Genomic DNA, 13,658 nt, shown 5'->3' on the forward strand with positions numbered 1-13,658 from the left:
CAGCCCCGTTCATCCTATCTTCCCTAAGTTTACTTTCTAAGGCAGCATTTAGTGTTTATAATCTATGTTGGCTATCTGCCAGAAGCAACAGGGATGTGTTTGTTTTCCAACCCAAAGAATGGGGGGGGGAGGGGAGGAGGGATAAATAGATAGATAGGGCTTAAGGCTCAAGAGGTACATTTTAAAAAATTATCTTTATTTAGGTTTCTGATTCAGCACACATATCAAAGACTAATAAACATAAAGTAAATAAGACATTAATTGGAAGTCTTACATCTCTCTAAACTCCGTCCAAGAATGTCAAGATTGCCACTATTACCAGAACCCCAACATAGTCAAGTTGTAGACAAGCCGCCATGAGCAACACAGAGTGTGCACGGATATGCAGAGGGAAAAGGCGTGCTAGCTGGCTCTCCTCTTTCCCCTGTTGACCTCTTTTGTTTTGACAGTCCACTTTTGCTTTCCAGGCTAAGTTCCAAGTCAAGTCCAAAGACAACTCAGGGTCAATCTGACCACATACTTTTCCAGAGGAATGTATTATTCTTAACATGTTGTGCCTGCAACTTTGTTTTTGGCAGGATGAAGTTCAGACTGAGATGTACGGTACAATCTAGATGACGGTGCAGACTAAGTCAAAAAAGTAAAGTTGAGCAGTAGCCTGAGTTAAGGCATGAATGCACACACGCACTCCTGCACACACAGCACCGCACTATCATGAGCACGGGTTCCTTCAACTGCCTACCAAGAGGCAACCTAGACATAGCAGTTAATCACAACTGCTAAGCATTCTGGAAAATGTACGCCAAAACTTTTTGCTAACATGTTTTATCAAACACACACAGAGAGAGAGAAGAAAAATTAAAAACCAAAACCCCTAAAACCCCTTAATCTCTCTTACAATGGCTCTTGAGCATGGAACTCATGTAGCAGCGTCAATGGCTGGCTCTTTAATAATTTGGAAATAAAAATTTGTTTTACTATGCATTTCTTTGGTAGTCATGACTACAAAGTTCTCAGTGTAGGTTACCTATGAGATAGGAACTAGACAGAAGATTTGAGTGAACATACTTCTTCTGTATTGATAAATATTAAGCTCTCAAAGCACAAGTGTCTATGCTTTTTCTTGCCTTACGGGAAAGCAAGGCTCTGTGCAGGGAAAGTTCATATCTACCTAACAAAGGGTGATGCACATTTTTTTCCCCTACAATTGAAGAGTTAACAATTCACATTATAGATTATTTCTGGTCGAATCAGAAGCCAATCACAAGGCACAGCAGTACTTGGTGTCAAAGCCACATTCTGGTCACATTCATTCCATGGTTGCTAGTGGGAATCTCAGGAGCTCAGAACTGAAAACTCCTTCCAATCAAAGGAGTAGGTAAAATTCAATCTTAAATACTTCCACCATCTGCCAAATTTCTAGAATTCTGTCTAGAATGCCAGCATGCTTGATAATAGAAAGCAGTTCAGAGCCCAGAGTTGTCAGGTATTAGGTAGGTTAATTTGGTTTTGTAGAAAAGGCATGGTAATCCGGCAACAGAGTACTTATCCTATTAGCAGCACAGTGGTAGCCAAGGGTCTCTGTCAGTAAGACAGGAAATAAAGCTACTGAAGCTACTGTTACTCCCTCCACCTGCAGGATGGCTACTGATTTTACAAAGACCTACTGGGACCAAAAGCAGATTAGCATGTCTGAGTGGGCAACAAAATGGCAGGAAGCACATTCAGCCCCCATGAGAACTTCCCAGCCTAGGTAAGTCCATTTCCCACAGGGGAGGGGGCTTCTGCCTCTATGGGCTTAGGATCTGAATCTTATCAGTCCCAGGTGGCAAAAGAGTTGCCAAGAAATTGTCCTAACTGATACTGCCCAACCATTAGCAGCTCCACATGAGGTCATAAAACACTTTAAAATGACATGAAACATCATAAATTCAAAATAGTAGTGTTTGTTCTATGAGTTCTGAATGTCCACAGGGAGAAACAACTAGATTTATGTTGAAAAGTGCTGTTTGAAGGAGCTATATTTTGAAGTGAAATGGTGAGTCTAGGGGAACCAGCAGTACATTTCTTCAGAGGTCTGAATGTCAAGAACTTATCTGTCAAAGGCATTTATCAGGAAATGTCTGGTCACTCCAAGTGCTTTTTCGTTCACCATATGGCAATATTTTAACCTTTGTGCTTTCAGGAGGTAACAAAATTGAAAGGAAACCGAGGGAAGATCATTACATTAGGGGCTTTCCTTATTTGAGCACAAGATACCATCCAACAGCATTGAAATGTACAATCTCATAAGAGTCTTGTAAACATGTACTTCCCATAAGAAAAACAAAGAACTGTACCGTGAAGGCAAAATCAGTTTGCCTACTCTCAGAATTCCTTGGAATGGTAATAATGTACCAGAAGGATCAGTGAGCTGTTGGGGAAATCCCCAGTTTGACATGGCCCAGTCAGATCATATTAAAAACCTAAAGCCTCAATAATAAATGCCAAACTTCCCCATGTTTGAGAACTGCACTATGATCATGTATGTAACAGACATATAAATAAAATTTTTACAGATCAACAATTTCTTCCTAACAATTAGGGATGACATTCTCGGTTTGGGGGTAGAAGCAGGAAGAAGTGAAAAAAATCTTTTTGTTGCTTTTACTCTCAAGTTCTTAAATGCTAGTCAAACACTATTATCCAATAACACTTTTTTTTTTTCATTCTGTTTACTCATTAAATATGCATTCGAAGGCAAAAATGGAAGTTTCTATACTGTACAATATTAAATATCTACAACATCATGGTTCCTTATTTTTAGGAGTGTGTGCAATAAGGAGTTAGGTATTAGAGATGGTTGTCACAAAACATGAACTCTTAAAAATTACTGATAAATTAATATTCAGTTCTCTGATTATATCCGCCAGATAACACGTTCTCATCATAAAATATACATTCTCTAGTAAGTTATTTTCATCCACAGCATATATAAATATGCAAACACAGGAGATAAAAAGCACTTTACTACCAAAGTACAGATTAATAACTGCTGAAAAACAAAAAGAAAGATGGACCAAGTATTAAGAAAAGACTGAGGCCGTGTTCCACGTCAAAGTGAAACCAAATGGTTTATTTCTGCTAAATGAATGGAAATAATGTATTCAGAATATATTTCTTTGTACACCGTACTTGCTTATACTGGGCAAAATAAGCAGTCCTCAGTGCTAACGTACCACTTTCCTCTACATGTCTTTTCTTTCTGCCAAGCAATACAGTATTTTGTGGCCATTTTGCCTAGACAGTCTTCTAATGGCAGAGAGTATTTTCTAATAGCATTTTGCACCTTTAAAATATTTGTTCAAATTCTATCTCAGGAGAACACAAATAAAGAATAGGAGGGGAAATCACACTGGTTGGGTTACAATCACCTTGCCCTCTGTACCAGGAATCAAAGAGCACATTCTAATCAGCCGCTGAGACCACCCGAGGTTGGACACTCATGTTAGACTCATGTTAGAGGGGCCAGTTTAGATAGATTAGCATTAAGGATAAAGGGAAGAATCACATTTTATTATGTAAGAATTATCCAGCCCACTATGTGGAGAAGATTTAGCCATGTGATTCATTCTTTAGACTGTTTTACAAAAAACATGGATGTCAAATTACATTGAAAATAACCTACAAAAGTGTACCTGTAGAAAGCTTTACTAAACAGTGTGTGTCTTGGGCACTCATTCTTCTAACTTCCCACTCTACACTGAAAGTCAGATTTTTCAAAGGTGTGAACTGTAGTGCTGAATTCTTGGTAGGTTTGGTAAACACCATAATAATTGGACAGGGGGTAATAACAGCTCAGTAATTTTCTGCAGATTCATGGAAAAAAATATAAAAAATATATCCCTTTTTATTTTACAAACCTAAAAGCCAAGGAAATGAAGCTCTGGGGCCAAGCAAAAATTGCACACTGCTGCTGTATTACCAAATACCAAATAGCCAATGTTCCAGCCAGGGAATGGACATACATGTAGATTCAAGTAAAACACGGATGGAAAGTCGTCTGGTTAGTGTTGTAGACCCACAACACTGGCTGCGTTTCCAACGAACGTTTACAACACAATGAAGAGTGAAGCCTAGATAACCTCAGTGCAAATAAGTCAGATCCAAATATGCCAGGGAAGGAAGCCTTTGGCGTTGAGTAGACGGCTCCAATGGACGAGTCCCAACTTGAAATTCAGACTAAGCACATGCATTAAGGCTGGGAGGAGGGGTGCACCGAATGTTGCGAAGGGGCAGGCTGCGAGGTGCCTGCCGAGGGGATCGCGGGCTGCATGGGTGGTGGAGGTGGAGGCGGAGGCGGCTGGACTGGGGTCTGTGTGTTGGGAGACGGAGGCGGTGTGGGCCGTTTGAATTTGTCAGGACTGTTGCTTCTCCGTGGTGAAGGCCTCTGTGGAGAGGACAGGAAGCAGGTCAGCCTGGGGCGCCAGCAAGTACCAACACAGCATCACCAGAATCAGAGACTCCTGGAGCACTGAGCTGCAGACACCAGGAACCAGTGGTCTCCTTCTGTATCCCCACTGGTTCCTGGGGAGGCAGGAAAGCTCCATCAGTGCTTACACCTACACCTACACCTGTGGGAAAGCTAGGCAACATTACTATAAAACTGGCATTGACCACACTACTGGATGTGGCCCCATCAATGACACAGCTGTCACATTTAAAAACAGCTGTCATATCTTATATCTTTACTGCCAGTTGTATGTCCTCAATTTCTTCTATCACCCCTCTCAAACAACTTTTCCATATTCCAAAGGTCACAGCTCAACAAAACAGTCCCCTTTCGCACAAAGTCCATCAAACTGGCTTTAAACAAACTTCACAAATATCTTAAATGATTACATAGAATAGGGTTCCTCTTTGAAATATTATCTCAGTGAAAATATTAAATTCTTTGCATCTTTCTCACCTTATTAGCTACCTTTCTTCTCTTCCTTTGTGTGGTTATACAGATTGCCTGGCTGGCAGGCATTAGGCTCTGGACTCGAACACTCTACCATTGAGAATCATCCCCAGTTCCTTCCCCATCCACCCTTTTGGTTTTGAAGATAGGGTCTCACTAAGTTGACAAAGCTGGCCTTGAGCTTGTGATTCATTCTCCTGCTTCAGCCTCCTAAGTGTCTGGGATTACAAGTGTGGGCCACCATGCCAACTCATATTAGCTACCTTTTTGATTGGCCTGTTAGTCAACTATATAACAAATTCTACAGGGAAAAAAAAACAAAAAACAACTCCTCCCCTTAATGGAATTAGAACCAGATACAGTTAAGCTTCCTTCTAATACCAGGAGAGAATTTTCTGAGTAAAACTAGAAACAGAATTAACTTCAGGGGGACTATAAAGGGTTAGTAGTGACTTGTAAAGGTGCAAACAACAAATATTTTCAGGTATCATGGCAACCAACAGTAATTCTTTATGGCAAGGAACTGGTCAGAGTTCAATGGAGGCACTGGCCACACTACAAGTTACATTCCACACAGGGCAATTTTTCACAGGAAGTAAGTTGAAGTTTTGCATCCTGGGAAGGAGTCTAATTTTAACATTAGAACTTTGTGTCAAACTATAGGGAAGTACCTGCAGTTTAAGGTGCACTGATGGGGAAAGATGGGAAGAAAGGCGAATGTTTAAGGGCATCAATTATAGCCTCTGAAGAGGACCATCTGGTACCACCCTTAGAAATGCTGCTTCCCACCCCCAGAGACACTTACTGTGATACCATGGGACGTTCCCATGTGTTGCACGTGGAGACCCGGAGAATTGTAGTAAGACATTCCGGCTCTAGTCAATGAAGTTGGTGGCGTGAAACCAACTGTGTGACTTGCATATGACAGACCTGAAATATAGCAACAAATTAAGTATCATCTCTAACGTAATTAAGTATTAGTATCTTCAACCATCTACGTTTTAAAATGCAGATGGTCTCCATTAACCAAAACACAAAAGCAGATGAGAAGGGCAGAAGGCTCACTAAACGGCATGCTGGATAACGAGAGAGAGAAAAGTCAAGCCCTGGAACAGAACAGAAAGCTCACAGAAATAACCCCACAGAAATAACCTCACACATATACCATCAACTGATCTATGAAAAGCATACCAAGAACACACAATAGGGAAAGGACAGTTTTGGCAACAAAAATATTTGGAAAACTGGAAAGCCATATGCAAAAGAGTAAAATTTGACCTTTATATTACACCACACACAAATCAATTCAAAATGGATTAAAGATTTAAAATTTAAGAACAGAAACTATAAATGCCCTAGAAGAAAAATAATCAACAGAGTGACAAGTCAACCTACAAAATGGGAGAAAATATCTGCAAACCACATATCTGATAAGGGATCCAGAATATATAGGGAACTTCTATACTCAATGGTGAACAAACAAACAAACAAAATCAAACTAAAGAGCAAAGAACTCAATTTAAAAAAAGAGCAAAGGAGGTGTTGTTCAGTGGTAAAGCCTATCATATGTGAAGCCCTGGGTTTGATCCCCAGCACCACCATAACGAATAAAATAAAATAAATAAAGCGGAGGAATTGAACTTGCATTTCTTCAAAGAAATACAAATGGTTAGTCAGTATATGAAAAGATGCTCAATGTCACTAATCATCAGGGAAAAACAAATCAAAACCACAATTAATATTTCACACTTACTAGGATGGCTATTATTTTAAAAAACGAACTGTTGGCAAGAATATGGAGAAACTGTATTGTTGGTGAGAATAAAATGAAGCCATCACTACAGAAAATGGTATGGAGATGCCCCCTGCCATCAAATGAAAACAGAGCTGTCCCTGAAAACCAGGAATTAAGAATGGAAATCAGTATCTCAGAGAGAGATTTGCACTCCCATGTTCCACATAGTATTAGTGACAACAGTCTAGATGCAGAAACAACCTAACTGGATGAGTTCATAAGGAAAAATGTGGTAGACACAAATGATATTATTCCCTCCAAAAGAAGGAGATCCTGTTATAAGTGATAACACAAATGAACCTAGAACACTCTATGCTAAGTGAAATAACACAGTCACAGAAAGATAACTCCATGGTTCCAATTATCTGTGGAATCTAAAATAGTCAAAACTAAGAGAGAGAGGAAGGTGGTTGCTAGCGACTGAGGAGAAAGAGGAGAAAAGGCAAAATTGCTGTTCAACAGGAATAAAGTTTCTGTTAAGCAAGGTGAATAAGTGCAGAGTCACTGTGCAACATTATACAACAAAGGATCCGTTCAGGGGAGTGAGGATAGGAACTCCCTGTCAACTGCTTTGTGCCTGTGATCCTCCACTACATGCCAAGCCAATGGATTCTACTGCTTTTCTGAATGACATGAAAGACATTCAGTCACCAACGCTCTTCCCTCAGTTGCCCCACAACGGGACTTTGCTGTGCCCTCAACACCTAATGACAAGGCTTACCGTGTTTCTTGGTGATCAATAAATGGTGCTTTCTGTTTGACATGTTTCTATTTCTAATTGTGGATTTTTGATTCACCTTTGCAAAATGGAGGTCTGAGGAAAAGCACGAATCTTTTGGAGACAAGTAGTCCATAGGATGCTTAGCGGTATCACAAGGGCATTGTTCAGCTGGGAAAGGGGAGGAGAAGTTGCCTTTATATAGGCAAATTCTACTTCTTATGAAAAGTGGTAAATTTAAGAGGAAAGTGTACAAAAGTGGTTCTTTATCCCCAAATAGAGCTCAAGAGGTTCTTTAACAAGAAAGAAAAACATAAAATCCCAGCCTGTTTTCTAGTACTACTAGGTTAACTTTTCTGAAAAGTAATTATATTAAGTCACTGACTTGATATGATATGTCACATCTCCAAAGACTATTTACTCACCTAACTGGGGGACCAGGGGTGCAATTTTCTGGCTGCTATAAAGTCTTGTGTGTTTGCCCCCAAACTGCCTTCTCATGTTCTAAGTCAGTATTCTCAATGTGCGTATAAAAATCTTGCTTGCCTTACCCCAAACCAAATAAAGAGCTTGAGCCAGGCACAGTGGAACATGTGTGTAATCAGTGATTCAGGAGGCTGAGGAAGGAAGATGAAAAGTTCAAGACCAGCCTCAGCAACTTAGCAAGACCATGTCCTGAGATTAAAAAATACAAATGACTTAGCTCTGTGGTAAGGTGCCTCTTGGTTCAATCCCCAATTTAAAAAAAAAAAAAAAAAATTCAGGGTAGCTAATACCAGGGCAGCAAGATAAGAAGCAGAGAGATCTTTATCACTCCTCCTTCAGACCTATCTACCCATTCTGTACCCTCTGCCTGAGAATGTCTTCACTTTCCTTGCCCCTTTCTTCCCCCATGTCAATCAGTACTTCCCCAATTCTTTGAAGAGGTAAAAAGCCCAGATTTAAAGCCAGAGTGAAAGATTACCTTGGATTCCCAACTCTGCCACTTGGCACTGAACAACAGTGGACAAGTCACTTAATCCCATTGTGCTTTAAATTCATTAACTAGCAAGTGGGACTACTTCACAAAGTTATCATGAGAATAAAATGAGTTATTGTCATATGTATTGTTTTACCTGCTTCCCCAGGTCCTGTTGTGGCTCACAGACCCTGTTGCCTCTTAGAGGCCAGAAGCCGTGTCTTACTAATTTTTGTTTTCCCTTAAATGCTAATGATCAAACATCTCAACCTCTTGCCCAGGAATAATAAGTATTATTTACCCCTGATTTAGGCACATCAGAACATGCTAATTGGGAATATCTTTTTCTTAGGCACCATAAAATATATGAAGAACTTGAAAAATAATTGTTGAAAAGTAACACTTCCTAAATGTAATTCACACATATAAAGCTACACGTAATCAAAAAGAGGTTCCTTTCATAAATTGTTCAGTAGGTATTTTTCAACCAAATTGTGAAAGAGGATGCAAAATACTTCAAAAAGCTGGTGAAAATAAAAGATTTCTAATGTTAGCCACAATGGGGCAAGAGGAAGAAAAGCCCAAATGTTTAAAATGGAAATAAAAAGTACACAATGAAAAGTGTAGTGTATTTCTACTAAGGAAGATATTCTTAGTACTGAGAACCATAAATTGTTCCAGAAAAAAATAAAGAGAATTATTTTTTCCTTCTCTTGCCTGATTGCTCTGGTAGAGTTTAGAGAACTTTATTGAATAGGAGTGGTGAGAGTGAATCTCCTTACCTTGTCCCTGATTTTAGAGGAAATACTTTCAGATTTTCTCTGTTCAGTATTACATTGGCTTTGGGTTTGTCACAGATAACCTTTATAATGCAGAAGTAAATTCCTTGCATCCCTAGTTTCTCCAGTGTTTTTAACATGATTGGGTGCTGTATTCCTTAGAGGCCTTTTCTGCATCTATTGGTAATGATCATACGATTTTTAATTCTATTTAAGATATTAATTACATTTATTTATTTGCATATACTGAACCATACTTGCATTCCTGGAATGAAGCCCACTTGATCATGGTGTATTATCTTCTTCATGTGTTTTTGAATGTGGTTTGCTAAGATTTTATTGAAGATTTTTGCATCTATGTTCATCAGGGATATTGGCTGTAGTTTTCTTTCCTTGATGCATCTTGGTCTAGTTTTGGCATCAGGGATTATACTGGTTTCTTAGAATATAATTGGGAGTGTTCCCTCCCTTTCATTTTCATAGAATAATTTGAGGAAGACTGAGGTTATTTCTTCTGTAAATGTAGAACGCAGCTGAGGTCCTGGGCTTTCCTTTTTCAGAAGGCTGTTAATTGCTGCCTCAATTTCATTACTTATTATTGGTCTTTTTAGGTTTTGTATATCTTATCTTCCTGGTTCAATTTGGGAAGGTCATATGTGTCTAGAAATTTGTCAATGTATTTCTAGATTTTGCAGTTTATTGGAGCATAAATTTTCAAAATAGTTTCTATCAATCCTCTGAATTTTAGAAGCATCTGTAGTAATATCTCCTTTTTCATCTCTAATTTTTGTTGATTGGGTCTTTGTTTGGGGGGGGGTTAGCTTGGCTAAGGGTTTATCAATCTTATTTACCTTTTCAAGGAAGCCACTCTTTGTGGAGTTGATCCTTTTTATTGATTTATTTATTAGTTCCTATCTTCTACTGATTTTAGAATTAGTTTGTTCTTTTTCTAAGGCCTTGAGGTGGAACTGTTTTTTTTTTTAATGCATATATACAATGCAATAAATTTTCTTCTTAATACTGCTTTCATACTGTCCTAGAGATTTTGATATGATGTACTTTGTTTTCATTTGTTTGTAATAATTTCTTTTCTCATTTCTTCTTTGATCCATCCTTCATTTAAAAGAATTAAAAAAATTAATTAAGAATTAATTTAATCTCCATGTGTGTGGTTTCTTTTAATTTTCTTGCTGTTGATTTTTAGTTTCATTCCATTATGGTCCAATATACTGTATGGGATTATGTCTTTTTTTTTTTCTGATATTTGCTAAGACTTACACTATGACTTAGAATGCAATCTATTTTGGAGGAGGTTCCATGAGCTGATGAGAAGAAGGTAAATTCCACTATTTTAAGGTTAAATATTCTGTAGATGTCTATTGCTAGGTCCACTTCATTATAATGTTATTTAGGTTGGATATCTCTTTGTTGATTTTATGCTTTGGTGACCTGTTCATTGGTGATGGAAGTATGTTGAAATCTTCCAGTATTATTTTTGGGATCTGTCTGGGAATTAATGTTAAGGAGTATGTACAATGTACTTGGGTGCACTGACATTTGGGGCATATATATTAACTATAGCTATTTCTTCTTGTTGGATTGTTCTCTTTCTCAGTATATAAATGGCTTTCTGTCTCTTCTGATTTATTTTTATTTAAAATTAGCTTTATCAGATATGAGAACAGCTACTCCAGCTTGTTTCTGGACTCCATCTGTGTGAAACATTTTTTTTCTTTTCTTCTAACTTCAATCTATGAGTGTCTCTTGCAAACACCATATAGATGGATCTTGTTTTTTTGATTCATTCTGCTAATCTGCGTATTTTAATAGGGGAGTTGAGACAATTTCTATTCAGTTATTATGGATATATGCTTGCGGTTTGCTGTCATTTTGATTTTTTTTTTTTTTTTGTATCTAATTCTGTCCTGGTTCTCATTTACATGATTGGTGTTCTATTGATCTTCATTCATTTGGAAATGTAGGGGTTTCTTTTTGGGTTCCTGTGTATGCAATTTATCTCTGAGCATTCTTTGTAGGGCTAGCTTGATTGTCATGTATTCTTTTAGTTTATCCTTGTCATGGAAGGTTTTTAATTCTTCATGGAATATGAAAGAGAGTTTTGCTGAGTACAGTGATCTGGGTTGGCAATTGTTTCCTTTTAGAGCTTGAAATACCTTATTCCATGCTCTCCTTGATTTTAGGCTCTGAGTTACGAAGTTTGCAGTGAGCCTTATTGGTTTGATTCTAAATGTGAACTAATGTTTCTCTCTTGTGGCTTTTAATGTTCTTTCCTTATTTTCTATGATAGCCATTTTGATTATGATGTGTCTTGGAGAAATTATCTTCTGGTTATGTCCATTTATGTATGTATAACTCTTTTCTGATATGGGGAAATTTTTCCATGACTATCTTCTTGAAAATGTTCTTAATGCCTTTCGCTTGTATCATGTTCTCCTCTGTACCGGTGATTCTCAGGTTTGGTCTCTTGATGTCGTACCAAGTTCTTGTATATTCTGATCATGTTCTATTTTTTTTTCCTTTGTGTATTCTGTGTACTCAAATTCATACATCCTGTCTTCAAGGCCTGAGGTTCTGTCCTCAAATGCTGAAGTTCTGTTTCCTACATAATCTAGTCTGTTGGTGATGCTTTAAAGTGAATTTTTAAATTCTTTTTTTTTTCATTTTCAAGAGTTCTGATTGTTTTCTTTTCAATATTTCTATTTCTTTATTAAAACTATTTTTCTTCTCCTGAATCTGTTCTCTTAATTCACTTGTTAGATCTTTAGTTCACTGAACATTTTGACAATCAGTTTTTTTTAATAATCTTTCTCTAGAATTTCCTCCAGTTTCATTTCTGTGGGTTCTTTTGTTGGGGAATTGTAAATTTGGGGGGAGAATTTGTTTGCTTATTTGCTTATGTTTGTGAGGTCCTAGACTTGAGCATCAGTTGCGGTGGGTTACCCTTCCTCTTTTATATGTGTATCTTATGTGTTTTTCTTTTTTATTATAGGACTTCTGTTTTTGATATATGAGTACATGTCTAAGTTCCCCTCTGGTTATTTCTCCTAAGGGTCTGCTTTGGGGCTTTTGTCTCCCCAACTATGAGGTAAAGAAATGATTAGGCTCGGGTAGGGTTAGATCGAATGTGGGGTGATGCTCATTGTTGCTCGTCTGACTTGTTCTCGGCAGCAGGGTCTCTTGAACTGTCCCAATTACTTTATAGCCCCTCTTAAGGGAGGGGAAGCCAGGAATAGCACTAATATCAGTAATAAATGCATAGAATTTTAAGATAAATGCCCAGTGTCTACTTTGACATCTGTATCCTTAATTGTCACCTACGCAGAAATGGCAGGGGCAGCATTTGATATCAGTACCAGCAATACAACTATGGGAACTAGATAGGGCATTCAACTTTAGGTGCCTACTATGTCATCTACTGTATTTATAATCACTTTCATAAGAATGGGGTGTGAATTGCATGAACTTTATAATTTTATTACTTAGTGGGATTACACTTTCTTAGGTAAAGAGAAAGTAAAGTGGGAAGGTGAAAGAAAGGTTGAAATATTTTAAAAAGTGAACAGAAGAGATAAGAGAAAGGTAGCAGATATCAACTGTAATGTACAAGGAATACAAGATTTACTGAAAATAATAAAGAAAAAGAGAAAGTAGAGTAAAGAAATCTTGGGTGTTAGTGGGAGGAGAGAGCAAACAAGGGGAGATAAAAGGGATAAGAAAAAATACATGAATAAACCCACTAATTTTACAAGATCAATATATCTCCAATCAATATATAATTGAACCCCAACTAACACAAGAACAAATAATTATTGCAAAGGAAAACAATTAATGTGAAAGTAAAAATTTAGGAATATACATTTTTTTTCAAAACGATCATGCTATGAGTACACATGTAACCACACAAAATCATGCATAATGAAAAAACAGTGAACACTAATATGATGGAATGATGTTTTCAAAAAAAATTTTTAAAGTTAAACTTAAAAAAGATCAATAAAAAATAAATTACGGAGCTGGGGATATAGGTCAGTTGGTAGAGTTGTTGCCTAGCATGCACAAGGTTCAATCCCTAGCACCACCATCCCCCCCCCCAAAAAAAAATAGATTACAAATGGGAAACGGTGGAATTAAGAGAAATTAGAAAAAAAGGAATACAAAGTTCTCAAAAAGAGAAATTCAAATGGCCAACAAATATATGAAAAAAATGTTCAACATCTCTAACAATAAGGGACATGCAAATCAAAACCACACTAAGATTTCATCTCCAGTCAGAATGGCAATTATCAGGAACACAAGAATAAATGCTGGCAAGGATATGGGGAAAAAGGCACATTCATACATTGTGGTAGGACTGCAAATTAGTACAATCACTATGGAAAGCAGCATGAGATTCCTCAAAAAACTAGGAATAGAACTACCATATGACCCTGCTATCCTACTCCTCA

At 37.6% G+C, this 13,658-nt stretch overlaps 1 protein-coding gene across 1 annotated transcript in view; it reads right to left on the reverse strand.

The window, feature by feature from the left end:
- Positions 1-468: 468 nt before the first annotated feature.
- Positions 469-13,658, reverse strand: part of LOC113186317 (coiled-coil domain-containing protein 6) — a 116,384-nt gene continuing 103,194 nt past the window's right edge. The window contains exons 8-9 of the mRNA XM_026393723.2: positions 5,748-5,872; positions 469-4,429 (exon numbers count right to left, since the gene is read on the reverse strand). Coding sequence (XP_026249508.2) covers positions 4,235-4,429; positions 5,748-5,872 — 320 coding nt within the window. The 3' untranslated portion in view covers positions 469-4,234. The remainder of the gene's footprint in view (positions 4,430-5,747; positions 5,873-13,658) is intronic.

Source organism: Urocitellus parryii, chromosome 5 (genome assembly GCF_045843805.1).
Source record: "Urocitellus parryii isolate mUroPar1 chromosome 5, mUroPar1.hap1, whole genome shotgun sequence".
Lineage (NCBI taxonomy): Eukaryota > Metazoa > Chordata > Mammalia > Rodentia > Sciuridae > Urocitellus > Urocitellus parryii.